The sequence below is a fragment of the Drosophila guanche genome, unplaced genomic scaffold, assembly GCF_900245975.1.
Source record: "Drosophila guanche unplaced genomic scaffold, DGUA_6, whole genome shotgun sequence".
In the NCBI taxonomy this organism is placed as follows: domain Eukaryota; kingdom Metazoa; phylum Arthropoda; class Insecta; order Diptera; family Drosophilidae; genus Drosophila; species Drosophila guanche.
Window position 1 is genome coordinate 4,027,361 of NW_022995746.1, and position 23,227 is coordinate 4,050,587.

General features: G+C 44.0%; 1 protein-coding gene across 5 annotated transcripts in view; it reads right to left on the bottom strand.

The window, feature by feature from the left end:
• Nucleotides 1-955: 955 nt before the first annotated feature.
• LOC117582435 (fibronectin type-III domain-containing protein 3A) overlaps nucleotides 956-23,227 on the bottom strand; it is a 116,629-nt gene continuing 94,357 nt past the window's right edge. For 4 of the 5 annotated variants that reach the window (XM_034270140.1, XM_034270138.1, XM_034270142.1 and 1 more), the window contains 3 exons: nucleotides 11,921-12,093; nucleotides 6,161-6,479; nucleotides 956-6,091 (listed from right to left, as the gene is read on the bottom strand). In XM_034270140.1, coding sequence (XP_034126031.1) covers nucleotides 2,211-6,091; nucleotides 6,161-6,479; nucleotides 11,921-12,093 — 4,373 coding nt within the window. In that variant the 3' untranslated portion in view covers nucleotides 956-2,210. Of the gene's footprint in view, nucleotides 6,092-6,160; nucleotides 6,480-6,539; nucleotides 6,881-11,920; nucleotides 12,094-23,227 lie in introns of those variants that run through there. The other variant, XM_034270143.1, reaches the window with a different exon arrangement.

Genomic DNA, 23,227 nt, shown 5'->3' on the forward strand with positions numbered 1-23,227 from the left:
ACGGAATACGATACGAACAACAAATGTTAGAATAACTAAAAATAAAAAACAAATAAAATTGTTATTTGCACGGACAAAATAAAAATAATACAAAATATCTAAACTAAGGCGTATTTAATTTTAACCTGATTTAAGCGTCTGGATTCGGAGTGTCTAAAATATACTACATTTAGTCCACAAACTACAGATTGAGCAGCTCTGGAAGCAATAGATTCAGCACCTTCTCGCAATCCTTTCTTCATCGACATTGTTTGGTAAGTATTTTTCAGATTAAAAACCACCACTTTCGATAATTAAAAACACCAGTTTAATGTTTATTATTTGTATATCGCATTTATTTTAAATGTTTCATATATATATATTTGCAAATAAATTTTATATATATGTATATAGATTTTGTTGTTGTTTCATTTATTTTTGTTGTCGTAATGTTGCGTCATTTATATAAGATAAACAAATAAATCGACACATAGGTATATATAATTAGATACATGTATATTGTTGTATTTTTCGTTTATACACACATATATAATATATATTGTAACCATTTACCGTTGTAAACATAGAAACATTACATAATTTCCATTTATATATCATTTGATTCCGATTTAAGTTTATTTTTATTTATTCATATATATATATATATGTATATATGTTGTTTTGTTTTAAATTTGCATCAAGCAAATGTTTATTTTTTACATGAACAAACATTTGTTTTTGTTTTCGTTTTTTTGGGATTTTTGTGGTGATTTTCTTTTTTTTGTTGTAGATAAGATTCCGTTTTTGTATAATTCACATTAAATGCTATGGAAAGAAACAATTACATTTATTTTAATTTATTTTATTAGAAAAATAATAATAATTGGAATATAAATCACTTTGCGTTGCATTAATTAGGCTATAAATTTCATATATATTCATATATACTAAATAATTTTTCGTTTTCATTTTCATATTTCTTCATTTTTCCCAGTTGGGACTGCTATAGCAGTGGACAAGCATACAAAAATATTTTGGATTCAATTTGTTTTAGTCGGTTGTGAAAAAATGCAACAATGAGCCAACAATATGGCAGCCCCAACTGGGGACTTGCCTTGGTTCTCCCTTTTTGCGTTTTCCTCATCTTGTGTGGTTGTCCTTTGAATATGTATTTAATGGTTTATCATAATAAATTGTGTAATATAATTCGTATAAAAATGTTTTGTGAGAATGGAAAAAAGCGTCTGCTGTTTACATATTCATACATTTATATATCTATGCAAGTGTGTATGTGTGTAAATTGGAGCGATTGGGGAAACAATTGTACAGCACGGGAATACTTGTTTGCTGGTAGTCTAATAAATTCATTTATTTCGTTTTTAAATCGTTTTGCATTTGCTCTCCATTATTTTTACGGCCCACTATGCCTTTTCATAGTTTTTTGTTTTTTTTTTTGTTTATGTAGCTTGAACTATTATTTACATTCCTAGAGTGTTTTCACACAAATCATTTAAAATTAATAATCAAAATTCGGATCTGTTTCAAGAATGTATAAGTATTTAGGGGGCTGGGTCACGCCTCCAAATGCTAGTCTTACATGCAGAGCAAATGCAAATGTTTGTGTGTCTTGCCAAAGCTGCCTGCCATGCCATCGCATACGCGCATTAAATTAACAGTTTGAGAAGCATTTTGGAGCAGGTTTGACAAGTACTCGTGAGCCTTACAGTTGTTTCTTTTTGAGAGAGAGTGGAGCAGGGGGTATAAAAAACTCTTTTTATATAGCACATATGGAGATTATTCTTTTGTTTTGTTTCGTTTTGTGACAATGATTTTTAGCAACAACAAATATTACATATATGTACTCGTAAGTAAATACCATTATTGTAACATTTTACAAACATTTAGACGCGTGTGTGAATGTATTAGTTTTAATCCTTTTGTTCCGCCATCGTTTATTGTGTTTTTTTCTTCTAGGTGTTTCCTGTTCTTATTTTGCTGGTTGGTTGGTTTTCAGTTTCGTTTGTTTAAAATTAGACAATTTACAATTTGATTTTGATTTCGTTTTTGTTTATATAAAAAATACATAATTACAACTAATTGTTTGAATCACTTCTTTGAGACATACATAAAGTGCATTTGTTTTATTCCTTCGTTTTGTTTCTTCACATTTTTTGTTACTTTTTTGTTATCGATTTTGCTGTGATTTGCATGCTTACAGTTGGAGAGTCACTTTAGCCGCGCAACATGTTGACCAGCATCGCCGCCAGGATGGTGACGAACAGAAATGAAACCACAATGCAGACGGCCTTCTGCTGGTCACTCAGCCGCTTCCGATTGCTGTACAGAGACGTCATCTTGGCCGCAAAGCGACGCAGGGAACCGCCCTGGCTGGCCAGTCGTGCGGAGATGGCCGTTGAGGAGCTACCGGTGATGGCGCCGACGACACCGCCGCCGTGCGGATGATGGGCATGGTGCATGTGATGGGAGTGATGCAAGTGGTGCTGGTGATGCATGTGATTGCCGCGCAGAAGGAGATTGGAGCCGGCACAGCTCGAGCCTGCCGTGGAGGAGCCAGACGATGCGTTGCCATCGCCGCCACACGGCTGATGATGATGGTGGTGGTGATGATGATGGTGATGCAGTGGATCGCCGCAGGCATTGAAGTTCGACAGCTCCTGTTGCAGCCTGCCAATGGCCAGGGGATCGGCTCCCACGCCGCTGCTGCCACTGATGGCCGAGGCACTCACGGACCTCAGGTGCAGGCCATTGGTGGAGCCATTACCCGCCGACAGCTTCCGGCTGCTTCGCTGCGAGGAGTGTGTGGCCGTATTGGGGGACGTGGAGCCGTGCAGGTGGTGGTGGCAGGTGGCCGAACTGGGATCCAGCTCGTTGGACACCTGATACCGCAACGGACTCGATGGCTGGCCGTAGAGCAGCTCTCCGCCGGACGCTATCCTCACGGGACAGACGCGGAACTGGTAACAGGTGCCCGCAGCCAGATTGTCAATGGTGAACTTTGTCTCAGGGCCACGGTACAGCTGACGATAGTCCTGGTTGGCCAGATTGAGTGGAGCTCCGCTCGCACTGCCGCTGGAACTGCTGCTGCGACCCTTGGGCGTCTCCGTTTCCAGTTCAGCGGCACTCAGAACCGCGTACTGCAGCTCGTACTCGACACGGTCGTGGAAGGAGTTCTTCGAGTGCTGCCACTCGAGGGTCAGCTGCATGCCCAACTGTCCGGGCAGATCCATCAGGCACACACTGTTCTCGTGCACGACACGAGGCGGCTTGATGTTGGCCGGCAGCGTGGCACTCGTCTCGAACACATAATCCTCGGAGTAGTCACCATCGCCAGCCCTGTCCGTGTGGGCGTAGATGCGGAAGGTATAGCTGCTGCGCTCCTGCAGCTTGTGCACCTTGCACATGCAATTGGTGCCGGAGTAGACGGCCTGGAACTGCTTCGCTCGGCTCACGTACATCTCCACAAAGTACTTGGTGAAGTCAGCGCCACCTGCGGCCGCTGCTCCATTGGTCTTGCCGCCCGGTCCACCCTCGCCCCACTTCAGCTTGATGTAGTTGTGGCCCGCACCGCTGCACTCGAGGCGCGGTGGAGCTGGTGGCGCCGGCTGCGTGGTCAACTTCGCATAGGCACTGAATGCTCCGGCTCCGATGGCATTTACGGCCTGGACGCGGAACTTGTAGCTGGTCTCGGGCATCAGCCCCGTCACTGTGTAACGAGTGCACGCATCCGGTGTGGCAATCGTCCGCTCTCCATACTCAATGTTGTACGAGCAGATGGGCGAGCCGTGCGCCGCCGGCTGGGTCCAGTTGAGAGTCACCTCTTGGGCTGTGAATTCGTAGCCCTGCATTTGGGGTGCGCCGGGCACGGCGGCCGGGGTGCTCACACACACCACATCCGAGGCGGTGCCAGAGCCGGCGGCATTGCTGGCCAGGATGCGGAAGAAGTAGCGTGTGAAGGGTGCGAGGTTCCTCAGTTCGGCACACGTCAGCGCTCCCTGGTAGCAGTTGTGGAACTCCGTGCTGGGTGGCTCTCTCAGAGGCTCCTGCTCTTGCTCCTCGCTGCGCTTCTCTTGGCTGGCACTCTTCAGGATGTAGTTGGTGACTGGAGCGCCGTTGTCCTGGAGCGGCGCCTGCCAGCTCACGCTCAGATGGGTGGCCGACTTGACCAGCACGCGCAGTTCCTCGGGCACACCTGGTGCGGCAGCTGCTGCTGTGAATTTCATCCACTGGGACCAGTTGCCAGCTCCGATGCGATTGATGGCGCGCACCTGCACCTCGTACATGCCGCCAGGCACCAGATCCTGGGCCACAAAGTACGCCTGCTTGCCTCTGTACACGATGTGGGGTGGCTGCACTTGCTCCAAGCGTCGCATTTGCACCTCAAACTCCAGGATGGGGGCCCCGCCATTGTATTCAGGCTGATGGAGCTTCAGGAGTGCTGCATACGGCGAGGGCGGGTCACTGGAGTACGGTGGAGGTGGGGCCGCCGGGGCCACAGCCTCTGTGGTGACATGTCCGATGTCGGAGTAGGGACTCTGGCCGGCGGGACCCTCGCAGCAGGCACGCAGCTGATATGTGGTCCCGGGCTGCAGGCGCTCGCACATGGCCTCGGACTCGGAGCCGCTGTAGATGCGCTCGAACACAGGCCCCGAGCTCAGTTCCAGATGGTAGCGAAGGATGCTCGCTCCACCAGTGTCGGCGGGCGTGTCCCAGCGCGCCTTAAAGTGGGTGCCATGGATCTTGCCCTTGGCACTAGGCTTGCCCGGCCTGCCCGGACGCTCGGCAGCCGTTCGGTAGCTAACCTCTGGCGACCAGGGCGAGACTCCGGCCTCGTTCTCGGACCGGAGACGGAACTGGTAGCTGCACGCCCGGCGCAGCTGTAGGCACTCGTAGTGGAGATCGGTACCCTTGTAGGTGTTCAGGTAGCCGTGTCCGGACTCAGCATCCTGCAGCTGCAGCAGAAAGTCCCCATCCTGGGTGCGCCGCTCCCAGAACAGCTTCAGCGAACTGGGGCTGCTCGAGTGCAGCTGCGGCGGCTTGGGCGCCGCTGGGGGATTGCCAGCGGTGCTGTAGCTGCTGATGGACGAGTACAGGGACTGGCCCACCTCGTTGACGGCGGCCAGACGGAAGCTGTAGACTGTCGTGGGCTGCAGCTTGCTGATCACATAGTGCTTGGCCTTGATCTTGGCCAGCTCCACGAACTTTAGGGGCTGGCCCTTGCCCTCGTCGTACTCCAGCAGATAGTGCTGAATGGTCGCTCCATTCGCAGGCGGTGCAGCCCAGCGCAGATTGATGGAGCTCTTGGTGCGGGACACCAGCTTAGGGGGCAGAGGCTGGTCCGGCTCACAAGCTGGGGTGCGGAACTCTGTTGGCTCGCTGACAGTGCCCTGCAGCTTCTGGTAGTGCACCTGCAGTCGCACCAGATAGTCCTGCCCCGGCTGCAGATCCTGCACAATGCATTCGTATGCCTCGCCTCGATAGAGACTCTTGTATTTGCACTGTTTGCCCGAGTCGCTGAGCAGAACCTGGTAGCGCAGGTCGCGCATATTGATGAGCAAGGCGTCCGTGATGACGGGCGATTCCCAGATGATTTTCGCTGCTCGCGAGGTCACATCAATCACCTCGGGCTTCTCAATGGCCGAGATTTGCTCCACAATCGTCGACTGGTAGTCCTCCTCATCCTCTCCGGCCAAACTGGAGTTGTCTTCGCCATCCTCGGATGTGCCCACCGAACTGGCGCCACCCACACTGCTGCCCGCTCGCTGGGGCAGTGGCGTGGCTGGTCCTTGAGGAATGGCATTGGGATTGCCGTTCCTCTGCGGCTGCTGCTGCTGCTGCAGCTGTTGCTGTTGTTGCTGCTGTTGCAGTTGCTGCTGGGCGAGGCGACGCACATGATTGTTGTTGTTGTGCAAGTGGCTGCTGCTGTTGTTGTTGTTGTTGCTGTTCATGTGATGGTTGTGATTGTTGAGGTGCGGTGGCAGGGGCAGTACACCCACGGGAATGTTGTTGTTATTGTTGTTGTTGGTGTGATGGCCATTCAGATCGTTGACACCGCGCAGCGAAGGCGAATGTGTGGGCGTGGACAAGGCGGGATCTACAGAAAAGAGAGAACAACTTTTTAGTAATCCCTCCAAGAGAGCTGCTGGGCAGCTGGTTCACTCACTGGACTCCCTTTGCTTCTCCAACTTCCGTAGCAGCTTCGTATGTTGCCGCTGGCTGCGCTCATCCCGATAGTTGGGCGGCGACGGCGAGTGCGGGGAATGTGTGTGGACTGCTGGCGGTGGCTGCTGCTGCTGCTGCTGCTGTGCCGCATTCACAGGCTGCGGCGGTCCACCTCCGCCTCCTACACTGGGCGGTGGCTGCTGCTGTGGCGCACCCTGTGGCGGCGGCATTTGATAGTGTGGTGGTCCATTGCCAGCAGGACCTGGTGGATAGCCGGCCATGGCCGGCGTATAGAAATGCGATGTACCATTGGCGCTTATCTGTGGATAAGGAACATTATGTTTAGTTGGTTAATAACTACATTTAAGTGGTCTAAATACTTTAAACACGACTCTTCTGGTGCTGCTTGTGGTCGATGTTGTCGTTGTGGTAGTTTTCTTTTGCTGCTGCTGCTGCTCCATTTTCCCCATTCCCATCCAAACTAGAACTACCACGTCAACATCTACACGTTGGCTATAAATAACATTCGCGGTCTTACGGAGAACGAGCGCTGATAACAATAACTAATTAATTTGCCAAATGTTATCAGCGCGCCTGTGAGAACTTTCTAGCGGAGTTCACTCGACAATTTCACTGGAAATTGGTTGCTTAAAATCTTTGACAACTGGCACAACTTGTGCTCAACAATCAGTTGAATTTTTGAAATGTAAATAATTGCAAATGCAACAACAACACAGGGATTAAATCTATGTTTTTTCGAAAATTAATTAATTACAGTGGATGGCCCGCAGAAATATACCGCAATATACCTTCCTATATACAAAAAATACCATAAGTATACCAAGAAAAATACCAAACTTAACCCTCTCAACCCCCTGTATTTAAAACGGTGAATAGCTTGAGTAAAACAGCGGAAAATAATATTTGTATACTTGTAAGTTCATCTCTTAGATTGTGTCTATAAGGTATTACTACTTCAAAACATATTTAGCCATATAAGGTGTTGTTCAGACATTTTTAAAGTCACTTGTCTGTCACAGCACCAACGAAATATCGCCAGGCTGAAGAACCCGATTCGTAATTTCAACATTAACCTGAATATAGGCAGTGGTATTAATTTGTAGTTTTTTAACCATTTAATGGGTTGTTTAATTTATGCAGCCCAGTCACTGTAAGCATTAACATTCACTCAAGCAGTGCAATGTGGAGTGCCGCAGCAAGCAGCTTCTAGACAAGGCATTCTACATGGCGCACCCGTTTGAAAGTTAAATTTGAACTGAATTCTAGTGTGATCTGATTTCCACAGCGAATCATTAACCAAATTGGTTTCGCTGTTTATGGGCACCGGCAATTATCCACGCCCGCAGCAAAAATTACCCCAAGATGTCTGATGATTGATAATTTTTGAGCGAAAGACTGGCTGGAAAATGCTACAGCTAATTTCAGGTTTTTTGCATGTCCAAAGTTGGCTTTAAAAAAGTTTTGCAATTTTTTATGATTACTTTAAAGCATTTTGCACCTAATTGTTGGCACTTGACTATCGTTCGGAAAGAGGCCGACACCCAGCACCCAAAAATGGACGATGCTGCATGGTTATTATGGATGATCATAAAATATGAATATCGCCGCCCGCCCAGGCCACCAATATAGGTCAAAGTTAATGAGTTTCTTCTTTTATTATTTTTTTTGGTCCAACAACGGAAACGCCATGACTGAGAGAACAAAAGCAGTCGGAGAGGATTATCACACAACAGAAAAAATGCAAAAACAAAAAAATTGAAAGATGAAAACTCATTCGGCGAGGGAGTTACAGAGCAGCAGAGCAGCAGAGCTGCAGACCTACAGAGTTTCGGTTTCAGTTGAAGCTTCTCTTTGGATATGGTGCGACAGTTACAGTTATCCGAGCGCATAGCTCAAGTTGCATAATGGCAATGCGATTCCGCAGATGGAGAGAGACGCCGACCGTACGACTATGCTATGCAAATTAGCATACAATCAAATTATAAACATTTCAACATAAACACACAAGCGGAAACTGCCATTTTGTGTGGCACTGTGTATGCTCTGTGCTGTGCGAATATCTCTGCGAGTGAGTGTGTGTGTGTGTGTTGTGGCAGCAAATTGTTAATTAAGTCAAGGAAAATTCAGCTCGAGTCAAGCAACCGCGGGGCACTTTCATTTCAGCAACAAACCGTGACGACGCCACATGTGTCCGAAGCTGCACCACCAACCACAACCGGCAGCAAACGGATGAAGTTGTTGGCGCTGCATGCATTAATCAAGTTTTCCACTGTCAAAATGGCATTAGGAGAGCCAGAGACAGAGCTGGAGCCTGGCTGATGCTAAGGCTGGGACTGCTTCGGCTGCGGCCGCTGCTGACTGGCAAGTTATGTAAAAATGTGACAGCAAAAGTTCAACTCAAGTGGAGTTCAATTAAAAGTCATCGAGTGGCGAATGAGGCATGGGTTTCTGGGGGTCCGGGGTCCGGGGTCTGGAGTTTCGCCTAACCTATGGGCTAAAAATGTTGCCAGCCAGCAGCGGGCACGACCGGGCCAGGCCAGCATTTACTCGTAATGGATTGCATTTACTAGATAAAACAACATCAACAACCATTAGCTCGGGTCTACAAATTGTTATGCAAATCGAAAATGTAATGTTTAAAGGTAAACGTTTGCCTTCTCGGCTTGACAGTTGGCGTTTGTTGGCCACCCTGCCACATCAGCAGTCTCACAGTCCCCTCCCTTTGCAGGCTACTGTGACTACATTTTTAATTTATTAACCCCCTAAAAATTAATGCATTTTTTATGCTCTGACTGCCTTTTTAATTGTCTTCTCCCGTAATTTATGTTCTTTGGGGGAAAAACTGTTTGATTTCTCGCTCAAATAATATAAATCAACCCAAAAGTGTCAAGCAATTACGGGAGACGTTGCCTCAGAGCATAACCGGAAAGCGAGTAATCATTGGAAATTATATAATCCACAATGTAATTAATTTCTTTTTTAATTGAGAGATTGATAATACTATAATAAATAACATCAAGCGGGACAAGTGGGTGTTGTTGGGTAACAGAATTTAAATTGCGTTAGGCGCTAAGTCAGAACCGGAATGCCAACCAATTTCTGTATGGGACTTAGTCACGAACTCGTAGCATCAAGAGAGCTATTCCCGCTCTATTCAAGGCGGAATGGGTAGCGGTTTTCCCCAATGCAAATTGAAAATATTTCAATCGAATTTTCGCTAACAACTTTCTGCACATAAAAGAAATGATGAGAATGTTTATGTTGTACAATGAAATTGTTATTATTAAATTATTAGACATAAGTGGCCTCCCGACAGTGGCCTGGCTGACAGGCCAGACTGTGGGGATGACACAGCCAGAGGCAGGAGTGGTCCGAAACGTGATGTGAATGGGTAACGCTCATCTGCTTTGGTTAACAACCATCTATTTTATTTTCATTTTTTTTTTAGCTATTTTGCAAATTAGCGAGGCAATTTGAATGGAATGCATGTGCCGCTGCCGCTGCCTCTGCCTTTGCCTTTGGCCGCTTCTCATGGGAGCCGAACTAGTTCCGAATGGTAATGGAGCAAAAATATAATAATGCTAAATTTAACAACAATTTAAAATGTCAGCAATTTGTAACATTTCAAGAGCACACAAATGTAACTGCAAAGTAATTTTTCTATTATTGAAAACGCTAGACAATTGCTGGGGTATTTATTTAAGAAAAAGCGGAGGAAAGACTTTAATATTTATGAACCTAATTGAAAACTAATCAGAATTCTTTTAGAAATATATTCTATTCTTATTCGTCCCAACTGTGGTTTGATGGAAAGCTTAATTTCTCTGTTAGATGATCAAAAAAATACCAAAAATCCTACCATATAATCTCAACAAATAGCCATAATAAAATATAATTTTTCCTACAAAACTAAAGGTGAAGAAACTATGTCTCATGCGAACTTTGCTTCCAATGAACCCTGGCAGGCAAACAACAAACTGTGTTCATCTGGCAATCAGTTGCCGAGTGCGCCCCCTCTGGTCACGTAGCCCCCCCACAGTAGGTTCGCTGGCAATTAGCATTCAAAGCAAACGTCTTCGTGGCACCTCCCGCTCCCTCCGTCCAGTCAAATGATTGTCAAAGCTCACGCCTAAATGACAGCTTGCGAAACGAAAGGCAGAGCAGAGTCAGAGGTAATTGCATTTTTGCACTCAAATATTTGCCGGAGAGTGACCGGTTGGGTGACTCACCTACGGAGACTGGAATAATGCGAGCAGCTAATTAGTTATGCAATTTTCACGCTTTTCCGCTGTGGTTTTCCCCCGCTCAGGGGCTTCTCTCCGAGTCAGAGTCAGACACAAACACAATGTATGCAGTGGCACACACAAACACAAAACACAAAACACAAAACACAATAAGCAAACAAAGCGAAATTGCAGTTTATAAACTAACTAACCAATAAATAAATAAATTATAGATGCAAAGCGTCGCGTTGGTCGACAGCTTGCCAGCTGTTTTTCCATTTAATGTTTTTTATTACCATTTGCTTTTGTTTAAACTTTATTTTAATAGTTTTGCTTTTTGTTGTAATTGGCATTTGGCTAAAAGTTTAGCCATTTTAGATCGTCAGTCTCAAAGCGGAGGGAGTTGCTTTCCATTGTTCCAAGTGCAGTTCTGCTGGGGCTTAGTTTCGCAATGAATAAACCAGCTGGCATAAACAGTCTCCTCCTTTTGTATCAGCCCCCTGATAGCCAGGCCACCGAGCAATTGAATTGTTTTCTAGGAACAACTTTACCCGGATCCGATCCGGTGCACAATAAATTATATTACCAGACGAGACGACACTCGCGACTCGCACCGCCTCGCCTCGCCTCGCCCCCATGAAAATTTCACTTGAAAATCGAATTAGCATCGGGGAATTATTGTTGCATTCGCTGATTGCAATATTGTTCGCTCAATTAGCAGTAAAATAATTGATAAGCAGCCCTGCCGCTTGCTCTGTGAGAATTGTGGATTTTCGAGGAAGTGGGATTCAATTTGCTATCCAAATGGGAGATCTATATGGTATTTACGAGCGCACAGAGAGTGACAAGAAGGCAATATATTTTGCACATTTTGATGGGCTGGCAAAGAAACAGCATCAATTTTTCCCATTTGAAATATTACAGACCTCGTAAAGTACAAAACGAAGTATTGAAGATTGAAAATCTGAATCAAATCATATTTTGGTGCAAAGTTTCATGTCCATAAGCAATTGCATTTTTGAATAGCTTACTCCAGATTGTTGTGGAACTTTGGTTTCAAGTCATTAAAAATGCATGGCTTGTCTACAGTTTTCAGGTACTTTGGGTACTATGGGAAACGTTCATAAATTATAATAAATTTGAAACTAAGTTTATGAAAATACATTAAAGGTTGTACAAATAAACTACACTTAAGCTTGATAGCTGTTGAATGCTATTGAAAATTTATGAATCTCACTGATTCGTATCGATGAACATTCATTTTAACGGGTGGAAAATGGGGTCACTAGTTTAAGTTCCTTGGAAAAACTATTCCATTCAATTATAAAGAATCCAATTAGAGCTAAAAGCAAAGAGTAACCTTCAAACAAATCCAACCGATGCCCACTTTAGTTCATGTAAAGCCTATCTTTAGAATTCTCTACTCTATTCATGCCTGATCTAGGCGCATCTCTCCCTCACTCCCACAAGTTAATCACACTTAACGGATAACTCTCAGGGATGGAGAAACTACTTACGAATGGCGGTGGATGCAGGTGTCCCTGTCCGGGATGGAGCTGTTGGTATTGCTGCGGGGACAGCATCACGTGGGTCACAGTTCCATTCTCATTGACGTACTGCGGCACCTGGACGGGCACCGTCATCGGTGGCGGCGGTCGACTCTGGGAAACCATTTGAACGGTTGCGGGACCTGCAAAGAGCACAAGACCGATGGGGAAAAATTATTTAAAGAATATCTCAACAAATGGCAATATGCTGATGAAACAGATAAATAGATGTGTTTGCGATGTATGTATGTATAGATATGCATACATATTCATATGTGTGGTATATGTAAAGCTTGAAGGCAAAGCTAAAGCAGTCGACAGTTGGCGCCAGCGAGGCGACATCGAGACAGAGACAACGCCAGGACATGGCCAGGACATGGGATGGGCAGAGGCAGAGGGCAGAGGGACGGGAACAGTCATGGTTGCTTTATGTCAGCGGCTATTTCACTGTGTTTGTTTAATGGATATCTCTCTTTCACTCTGACTCTGAATCTCTGTGAATATATGTACATATACATACACAAATACATATACATGTATATGGAAATATGTGTGTGTTTGCTGCAGCCAACAAAATGCTTGACAGAGTCTGCCAATTTCCCACACCCATGGGGCGCTCTCTTTCTCCCCTCTTGCTCTGACAACGCTCCACTGGCTCACCCTCTCGAACTACTCAACTACGATACGCGTACGCACCGTTGCCCAATTCCGATTTCATTTGCAATTTAAGTCTGCCCGATGATTAATATCCATACCGTACACCCGTTACTCCCAAAAGCCATAGGCTGCCTGCATTGTCACCATCTCTCTCCCTCCCTCTCTGCCCATTTCTCTTTAATAAATGTGTAGAAATCTCTAGAGCAAACATTTTTTGGCAGCTTTTGGCCAAGAGGATGGGAAAAAGAGAGGGCAGGGCAGGGTTGAACAAACGACAAAGGGAGTTGAAGTTTTTGGGGTTCTTGGCACTGCTTCAAAGCCGCCTCAGAGCTTCATCTTGCATTGTCTGGGATCTGTTCTGTGCTGTTCTGTTTCGGTTCTCGGATACTGTTTCTGGTAACTGGTTATGGGTTCTGTATGTTCCATAAGATGTAGCGCAAAAGGAGACATACATAGATGGAGGGGCATTGGGGATGTGCAACTCCCATTTCCATTTCCATTTCCATCTATGGATCCATTTCAGCTGCAACTTTGTCGCATGTCATTGCCACACAGAATAAACGACAGCAAGCCGCCCCATAAGTCGAAACACTCCCCCCCCCCTATTTCCCATCAAACATTTCAGACATATTTTGATTTGTGGATTTGTATTGCTTTTCAATTCCATTTATCTTCCTTCCTTCCTTACATCCGTCCTTCCAGCCGCCTTTTGGCTGCATTGCGACGACTAAAAGCCAACACACACACACACACCGAAAAAAAAGAGTCACTCCCAGAAGAATGAGCAATCATTTGGTGGGCTACCCCAGCGATTTGTTAAACGGAGATGTCTGGACAAGATTAGCATTTAATTTTGGGGAATGAATGATAAGATATTCCGCTTGAATTATGGAAAAGGTCGAAGAAAATGACGTACGCATGGGTGGTAAGCAAAAACTTGACAAGAAACTAATCTAAAGGTACATTTGATTGAAGCTTCAAAAAAAAAAAAAAGAAAGGCCTAGCAATTTAAAGCAAAAACTTCTTAAATTTCAATTTATTCTTTGAAAATATTCATACATTTATACATATTTCCGATGAAAACAAAACGAGAGCAATCCATGAATTATCGTGTTCATCATGAAATGCATTCCGTGTTTGCCCATCAATATGGATGGGGTCAAAATGCGATTTCCCAGCTGCGCTTTGGCGGGGCGCCACCACTTCCAGCTTCCACCATTCAACATCATCACCAAGTACCACCACGACTATCATCATCATCATCACAGATGCAGTTGGCAGCTTTGCACTTTGCATGCCCCGGCACGTAAAAAGAATGTTGCCACGCCTGCCCCCCCACCAACCGCACAACATCCATGCTCTGGCGGCTACTTTCGCATTTCTTTTATTTTATTTTCTGCCATTTTTTCTAGTATTTTATGTGGGTTTTGCTTTTTTGTTTGTTTTGCTTTTGCCTGGGTGTGCCTGTGTTCTGTTTTTGCTTGCTAAACAATGCAGCGTTGCATTTTTTATGGACACCACGCGGCGTATGCGTAAAATCGGCTAATGGAACGTGGGGGCGCCTTCGTTCTCCGGCTCTCGCACTTGCTTTCATAGTTAAACTGTAAACTTAACGGTAATGCGGCCTGGTAATACGCTTAGCCATGTCTCGCGTCCATTCAGGCCGAAAATACGAGCAGCAGACGTAGAAGATTGAGCCACCAGACGGGGGCACTGTCACTCATCCCCACGGCTATTTTGTGGGAGGTGGCGGCTTCTGTCCACTTCCATCCCGACGGCTCTATCCGGGGAACGTGGTCTAATCAACTGTTAAATGCTGTCCGCCATCCAGTCAGCCGTACCGTACTTTGCAATAGGTCTACTCCCTGTCCGTTGTCCGGAGCTCTGCTCTTTATCTGCTCTTAGGTGTAAAAATGTTGGCTTAGTGCGCTGACGCATAACGCGACAAAGCAAAAAACTGATGATGGCTGATAAAAGCAAACACCAGCCCTACTACTGCACTTTCCGAGAGACCAATACCTGATGCAGTTAATCATCCAGCTAAGGGCTGGGGCGCTCCGCATGGAGTTTGCTGCTGTCTGGGTCTGGGTCTGGGTCTGGCCAGGAAATGCACACCGCACCGTTGTGAATTTCCGAGCAGCCAAGCAGCATTTGGCCACGTGTTAAAAGGCAGCAATTAGTTAGGCGAGACTTTCAGCTCCCACTGGGGTAGGAGTGGGTTGGTTCAGCTTATCACTTGGTAAGCAGACAGACAGTTAAATGAAGTACTTCAGCCACTGCCCCATCTATTATCCACCAGCCCATCCCGGGCAAATGTCTGCGACTTCAACTCAAACTTAATTAATGCTAAACTGCTTAAGAAGCAACGGGCTGCGTCTACTAGGGGAAGGTCTACAGGGAGAGCGATGGGTATAGAGGTAGAAGGTTTCGCTGGTACGTTCGGAAAGTGTAAGTAAATCCATTTATCAACTTGGTTGGTTGGCCCTGGTGCAGGATACATTTTGGGGCAGGTTTAAGAGAAAATTTAAGGAGCATATATTCATGGAGTTTTTGCAAGTAAATACATTATTTGGATCTTAGCAATAATAGTGGACCTTTTCTCAATCTCATTCCTCAATCAAATATTATTAAAATATTGCCCTGCAGACTCCAATTTCAACCCTCGCTAGCAACCAGATCATCATCTTCTACTTTAATTTTCTACGCTGATGCGTTGACCTTGCCCTCCCCCCAACACTCCCCACTGCTCCACCGCTTCAACTACAGTGTCGAAAATAAAGTTGCGTCTTCAACGCGTTTTGGCTAATTGCAAATTGTTATTGCTTTCCTGTTTGTTACGCATTGTTGCCTCACTGGCCGCCTATCCTGCCGTCTACCAGCCTACCAACAGCCCTGCTGCCTGCCCTGCTGCCAACCGCCTTGCCTTGTCATTCACTCCTCACTTAGTCATTGTCTGGAAACCGAGTCTGAGGTCAGGGACACCACCTCAGAGAGCTGTTGTCTGGAAGGTTTCGATTGTTCTGACACGCACACCCAAAACACGCACAAAATGTCTATAAAATTAATAACAATTCGGTTAACTTTGAATGCGATGAAGAAAATGTTCTGTTCTGGTTGAAATTGTTGGGGGATTTGTGTGTTCTGTGGCTTCTAAATGAATTGGGTGCCATAAGTGAGTTATTGATGTTGATTTAATCGGATATATGTATGCTAAAATATACCAAAAGCACTTATTCATATCCATATTCACTTTCGTTTTGGAGTTGAATAAACTTTCGATTTGCCATGTGGTTGATTCATGTTTATTTTTTTTAGTGCGGACATTGACAGGCCTGATGATGATTTGTGTGGTGTCCCAATAAATTGTACATCCATATATTTTGATTTGTGAAAGTCAATTCTCCATGGAACCCCACCGCAATACTCATCGCAGTCTCCTTCTCTTTAGATGTACATGCTCGTATTTGCTCGTTAAGTTTCCCTCTTTTGTTCTTGATAATTACCGACCAAATCTAGACCGATTTGCGGTTAGTTGGCTCATTATAATCGACACTTTTCCACACTTATCTCACATTTTCCGCTCATCTCGATTGCGTGTCTCCCTCTATCTCTCTCTCTTTCTGTGTCTCCTTTTCCCTCTCTCTAGCAATTATTCAACTTCAATTAACGATGCGTGAGCAATTATCGCGATAATTATGGCGACTTTTACAGCTTTAAATATAACAACACAAAAAAAACTTTCGCAAAATGCAATTAGAGCAGAAAATTCACGAGTTCTTCAATGGAAAGCTCTCGTTTCTCATTTCTCCTTATCATTTGGTACACCAAATTCCTCAAGTATTAAAGTGTTCTCTTCCTATCTCTCTCTCTCTCCTCGGAGCAAATCGCATTAATTGCGCATACGCCCCGTTAAACGTCGCCCACAAAAATCGACTAAGACTCATTGATTGATGGGCGAGCATAAGGGGAGGTTCCTTGCTGCTGGAGGCTGTACGAGAGGGTATGTTAGGTGGTAGTGGGTGCTGAAGGCTGTCTGAGAGAGGGTGGCAGTGTGTGTGTGTCTGTGTGCTGGAGGCTGTCTGTGTAGGGCGGTAACTGCCTGTGAGATTGGGAATGGGTATTTGACTTTCCCCGGTTACAGGGGCTGAGGTGGCGCCATCGGACGCCATTTGACAGTCTGCACGTGTCGCACGTTTTGTTGATTGTAGGGATTGCCAGGGGATTGGCAGTGGGGCCGAATCGGCTGATGTTTTCGCGCCTGTTCTGTGTTTATTTGAATTTCCAATATTTTGCGCACCCAACAACCGCTCAGTGGCCCTCTCCATTCTCCCAATTCTCCATCTTCCCCTGTAAATATTGCCATTTTGTGTGTCAACGTAAGTGAAGTCCTCATGGGCAACGACACAAATGGGTCCCGACACCCAAAAAGACAAATTAAAGAAGAGCCAGCAATTCGGGAGTCGAAGATTTTAATACTCTTTCAGATCCATTGTTTATATGGCAGCTATATTATGCCGATATAACTTCACTGAGAAAGATGTACTTCAATATAAGAATCCACAGATGAAAATTTCAAATATTTCCAACAATCCAAAAATCATAGTACCCTATTTCCAAGTGCATAAAAAACCTTGAAGCAGGAAAAACGTTGAAACAGTCCTGAAATTTGTCGTCAACCCCCCACGGAATGGGTCATGTCAGGCTTTCTGTCAGCTGTGCCTACCGCCGCCGCCAGTAAGCGAAACTCTCATCATATCGTGCAGATACAGATGCAGATACAGACATAAATACATGCGGATATCTGTATATATATCACGTCAACACATTATGCCTTCATTTATACTTTATGATGAGTAAATATTGTTATTAAAACGAAAAATTGCGCGTTGTCTGAGCGATAAACCATGCCCTCTGACACCACCCAAAAAGGGGGCATGTGGCAAGACTGTTATTCAGCATTTGGTTTATTGGTTTTGTCTCTTCAGTGCAGGGAAAGAGTGCCAGAGAAATATACATCATTGAGGCAAGCCAGGCAAGCAGGAAGGCAGGAAGGCAAGAGAGGCCTTTAAATTAATGTCTGAAGGCATGAACGGCTCTGAGGTTGTATCAGGTGCATAATGTATAAGGGTATCAGGTGGTATAGCCAAGTTAATGACGGGCATTTTCGGTTTAGTTACAGGATTTATACCGATTAGTGAGATATACAGATGGTGAGGAAAGAGCAGGACCGAAGAAGAGATGTGCGAAGTTAGTTGGGGAGAGAAATGGGTAATGGATGTAAGGGAGGAGCGAGATGTGGGAGATTCTCTGGAAACATTTCAGGTATTTGCTCTGCTCTGTTTAGCCAGTCAGAAACTGATTGGATTAGATTCGTTTAATTATGTTTTGCCATGCAAAGAAAATTACATAAGTGATGGATGCCTGTGGGGAAAATTTTTTAATCTGTAAAGTTGAAAAGGCAGAAAAAGTTGTTTTGAGATCAAAATGAAATCTTAGCTAAATATTTTAAAATACTGAATATGTGTCTATTTATTTTAATAAATATATTGAGAGTTTTCAGGGAAAATTCCAAACTTACTACGCAAAAATGTTACAGCTCCATTTAAGCAACATGTTTAATTATTTCACTAACTGCCATCGTGGCTCCCCTGCCCTCATTACCATTTCTAGCCACAATCATTAACACTTTCAATTTGTTGCACCCCCGGCCCTGATCCGCACTTCAATTTGCCTCATAACAGTGCTTCAGCACACCCCCCGCTGCGTTCGACATTACCATAAATGCATGCAGCTCCTCTCTCTCTCCTGCCAGCTCCTCTGTCAGCCATTAACAATTAGTAGGAACTGTAGCATTTCAGTCCTGCTGTTCGAATGTCCACCCCACGCATAAGCCCCAATTCAATTAACTTGCACACTTAAGCAAAAACAAACAAAAAATACAAAATAACAAAAAAAGAAGAAGGAAAATTTCGTTGTTCTGGTTTCGTCTGTCCAGGGGGTGCGTCCCCCTCCGGGGTTCGGTTCAACTGAGAGTTCGTCCATTTGGTTCTGCTCTTTTATTTCGAGCTCCACTCTCACTCTGCTCGGACTGTTAGTTCTCTTTCTGCTGCTCATTACTCTTACTCTGGTGGAGCATTGCTCTGTAAAATGGCATTGACATTAAGAAATGCTAACCCGCAATTTGCAATTTGCCAGCGAGCGGACAGAATCCCACAGACAAGAAAATAGCAGAGGCAAAGGGGAGCAAAGACGCAAATACCCTTTAAGAAATTTAAAGATGGTGTATACAAGAGATCAAACTAAATATTGTGTTGAAAATGAGACTACACCATTTGCCTTGTCTTAGATCCCAAACGCAGCATATCGAAATTGTTGATAAAAATAATAGCACCCGCTGCCAGGGTATACCAATTAAACAAAAATGACTAGAGTGAGAGGGAGAGTAAGTGTGAGAGTGAGAAAGGAAGAAACAATAATAATAACAAGCCAAAGCGAAACAAAGTGTGAAAGAAGCAGAAACAAGGGGGAACGGAACAGCACGAGAAAGCGAAAGCAGCGTGTGGCGCATGAAGCTCATTAAAACACGAAATGGAAGACGAATGACCAAGGCAATGAGAGACTTCCCTCAAGTGGGTGGGGACCGAGGGGAAGGATACCAAATGCAGGCGGACCTCGCACAGACCTCGGACCCATGCCCGAACCTACCTCTCTCTCTCTGCCGAAACTGAGGAAAAACAAATGAAATTAAATTTAAAGCGTGCTTAATTAATTTTTCCTGCCTCAAGCGGACTGCAGAAATGTGGGCGTTAGCCGGAAACTGGGAGTGGCCTTCTGTGTAGCCAAAGGTTAACTGTTGTTTGCTTGGCTTTCCATTGCTTTGGCTTCGCTTTCCTTCGCTTCCCTCCGATTTACTCTCCTGTTTCGTTAAGACATTAGCAAGGAAGGTGGAAAAAGGGATTTATGCGAAGTAATTGCTATGTGAGGTGGAACGTCCCCCAAAAAAAGGGGAGGGCAGACAGCAAACTGACTGATTAATGTGTAGACGAGAGCTCAGACCCTGATTGGAATTTATTCTTTTTAGTAAAGGATCTAAAAGATTTAATTGCATGCAATTACCAAGATGGATATTTTTAGCAGATTTTCGAGGAAATCGTATTCCTCTACGTAAAAACCCCATCAAGATGTTTCTTAAAAAATTTGTGTTCTTTCAACCCGAACCAAATCCACTCCATTCCATTTGGTATGATCGTTTTTCTTAGACATACATACATAGCTGTTGAACGTATGGTTTTACTTAAAAAATAATGAAATATTTACGAATCCATTATTTTCAAATGTGTATTTTAGTTTCAGTGCTATTATTGCTGCCCCAGAAATCGGGTAATATATTTTTAAAGCTGCGACTTTTGCCTTTGGGCGGTACTTAAATTTCAATTCGTTTTTGTTGTTGCTGTTTGACTTTTATGGCTTTGGTTTTGCGTTGGCTTGGCTTTTGTGGACTTTGCCAGTTGGCCATTTGGCCATCTCGCCTTGGCCACGGCCATAGCCAAAGCCGTTGCCTTTTTGCCTGAATAATTAATTTTATTTATGCCGCGACAAACGATGGCAGATTCTGTTTTTTTCCATCTCGCCTTTTTTCTCGCTTTATTTTTTCATTTATTTTATTCTGATACTTTTTTTGTGTGTCTTGTTCTTTAGCTGTAGTCTTGCCTGAGTCCCAGCCGCAATGCTCATAAATTGTTGAACAAATGCAAAGCAATATGAGAAAGAAAGTAGAGCTTCGGGAGCCGCAGTCTTGATACCCTTGCAGAGAGATCGTTCCCCTATATATGATAATCCTATGACATATCGGTTTAGTTATAAAAAAAATCATGAGAAACCAGTAGAAATAGTCTAAGAGCAATTTCCCTGCACATTGTATTTAAAGCTAAAGCTCTCATCTTCTATGGTTTGCCAAATTTCTGATTAAAATCCTTAGCACCCTCCCTCTAAGGGTATAATGAGGTACACTGCGGTTGTCACAGCGGGGGGTGGAGGGTGGTGTGCTGCTGGAGCGGAGACAAGACAATTAGTTGGCAAACACGGCTAAAGCAAAACAAAAGTGAAACGACAAAATAAAGTTACGTTACGCTGATAGCCCAACCAGAAAATAATTTATTTCCCTTTTCCACAGACAAAGCCTGACAACACATACCAGTAAACAGACGCACATACACGAAGAAGATATCCATGAGTAGACTGGTGCGAGCAGACACACAGATACATATCTAACCAAAGGCATACACACTCGTATACACCCATACCATTGCTCGTACCATTCCACGTGCTCTGCGCCATTTTGTCCAAAAGAAGATTTATAAGGCCGCAGCCACCGTTTGTCGTTTGTCCGCTGTCGCTGAGGATACTTCAAGGACAAAACATGGTAAAACTCCCCAAAAACAACAGCAGATACGGCAAAAATTCAGACTTAACTCAGACGCAGACCAATAAAACTTAGACAAAAAAAAAAGGAAAAGCAACACAAAAATGGGGCCAACAACATAATATGTATGAAGGTACATGCATAGTAGGTGAATAACAAAAGCAGAACCTGAAGGGTCTGTGTGACCTAGTACAGGTGCTAAGGGACAGACACACGAGTCCTGGTTGGGAAGTTCAACAATTTGCACCTGTCACGGTTTGAGCAGCATTGAACCAGTCAGCCAGATCAAATATTTGCACAGCTGTTGTTGTTCAGTTCTTTTCAGTTCCACAACACCACCAATCCCTTCTCTGATATTTGGCCAAGGTGTTGGCTTGGGATTTGGGTCAGTCAGTCATTCAGTCAGTGGTTAGTACCTATACTCGTATTCCAGCTCTATAGTATATATGTATGTATTTACATTTGTTTGTGTGGGTGTTGGGTCAACGTCTTGTGGTCATTGTTTTTCGTCTGTCCCAAAAGGTTCGCTCGTTCGTTCATTCGCTTCAGCTCGCTTCGTTGATTTGTTGGGGCCTTGGGCTGGCGAAACATTAATCAAAATACCCTTAATTAATCATCCTTTTTTTTTTGGAGGACTCTGAGTGTCCCAGGAGTAAACCTGAGTGCAAAAGGAACCACAGCCAGGCGTAAAATTAAAATGAAAACGCATTTAATTTAAGCAATTAAAGGAAGATTTCTTTAAGAGCGAAAGTGTGGGATAATTTTTAGGGAAAATCTGATTTAATTTTCCTACATTTTGGCATAACTTGTACTGTTTGTATTCTCTAACTATTATTGAAAGTTTCTCGTGATTTACGCTTTGGTTGACAGCTAGCTGGCAATTTTAACTGCCGTCCACATATGTCACTTCAGATACTCCCTGTACATCCCCCTGATCCACCCAGCCACTTATCAAGCAGCAACCAGACAGACTAACGACGCCTTCTGTTATTTTTGTGCTTGTCAAACCGTAAATGGCGTCACTTTGACAGTCTGACCTCTCCCCCAAAATGGGGGAGACCTGCCCTATTCCTGCTAACCTACTGTCCATCACCGCTGTCTTTTTGCTTTTGTCCACTCACTTACTAGTATACTCGAAGATATGTTTATGGATACCAATTTATTTTGTTTAACATATTTAATGCGCGTTTTATGGCAATATCAATTTTTGTTTTGCGTCTTGACGAGCTGTTGTTGTTGTTGCTGTCATCACGCCTTTTCATGACCATTGATTGGACACGAGATCGCAAACAAATATTAATAAAAATGTAATCCGATTTTTGCACATGGCTCGGGGACGATTTAGATGTATGAACTTTCATAATTCGCTCAGAATATGGGAAGGTATGATGAGATCCTTGTGGTTTTGACGGTATTACATGGTAAATTGAGGAAGTCTCTTGTGCTCTTGTGCACATGCTTGTAGCTTTATTTATAAATGAATATAAGGGAGTGCAAAGTTAAAAAATCCAGCATTCAATTTTAATTAAATCTCTTAACAGTTTAACTCTCTTTGGGCATACGAATCTGCACCCCTAATGCAACTCAGAACTCACTGGAGAACTCCATCAAAATGGCCAAAATAAAAATGCTCGCATATAAAGCCATTAACTGCCACTTTATAAAACCAGTATTAATTAAATTTTGGTACTCGTCGAACAAATTAAAAATATTTTTTTTTTTTGCCAAATGCGCCAACAATTTATGACAGTAATTTTTGTTCATTATTTTTGGCTTTTTTTTAGTTGATTGTATGCGACATTCGTCCGAAGTTTTCAGAACAGTTACTTAGTTATTATTTTGTTTGTTTTTCGACTTTGTTTTTATCTGTTTGCTTTTATTTGTGTTTTTATGTTGAGTTGTGATTGAATGCGTTTTTTTGGGCGCGTTGTTTTTGCTTTCAGTTTAGCTTTTATTCTTATTTTTGCTTTGTATCAGTTTTAATGAAGAAATATAAAAAGAGCTATTCATTTTTCGTTGGAATTTTGGGGAGGCATTTTGTTTGCGCAGTTTATTTATGGGATCATCTGTCTTTGTCTTTCACAGTATTATCTGCTCTTTCTCTGTATTTCGGGGTTCTCTTTTCAGGGATTTCGCAAGTCTTTGGCAAACATCTCCACTTTTTTCCTCTTTTGGCTGCCAAGCAGAAAATTGTTAAA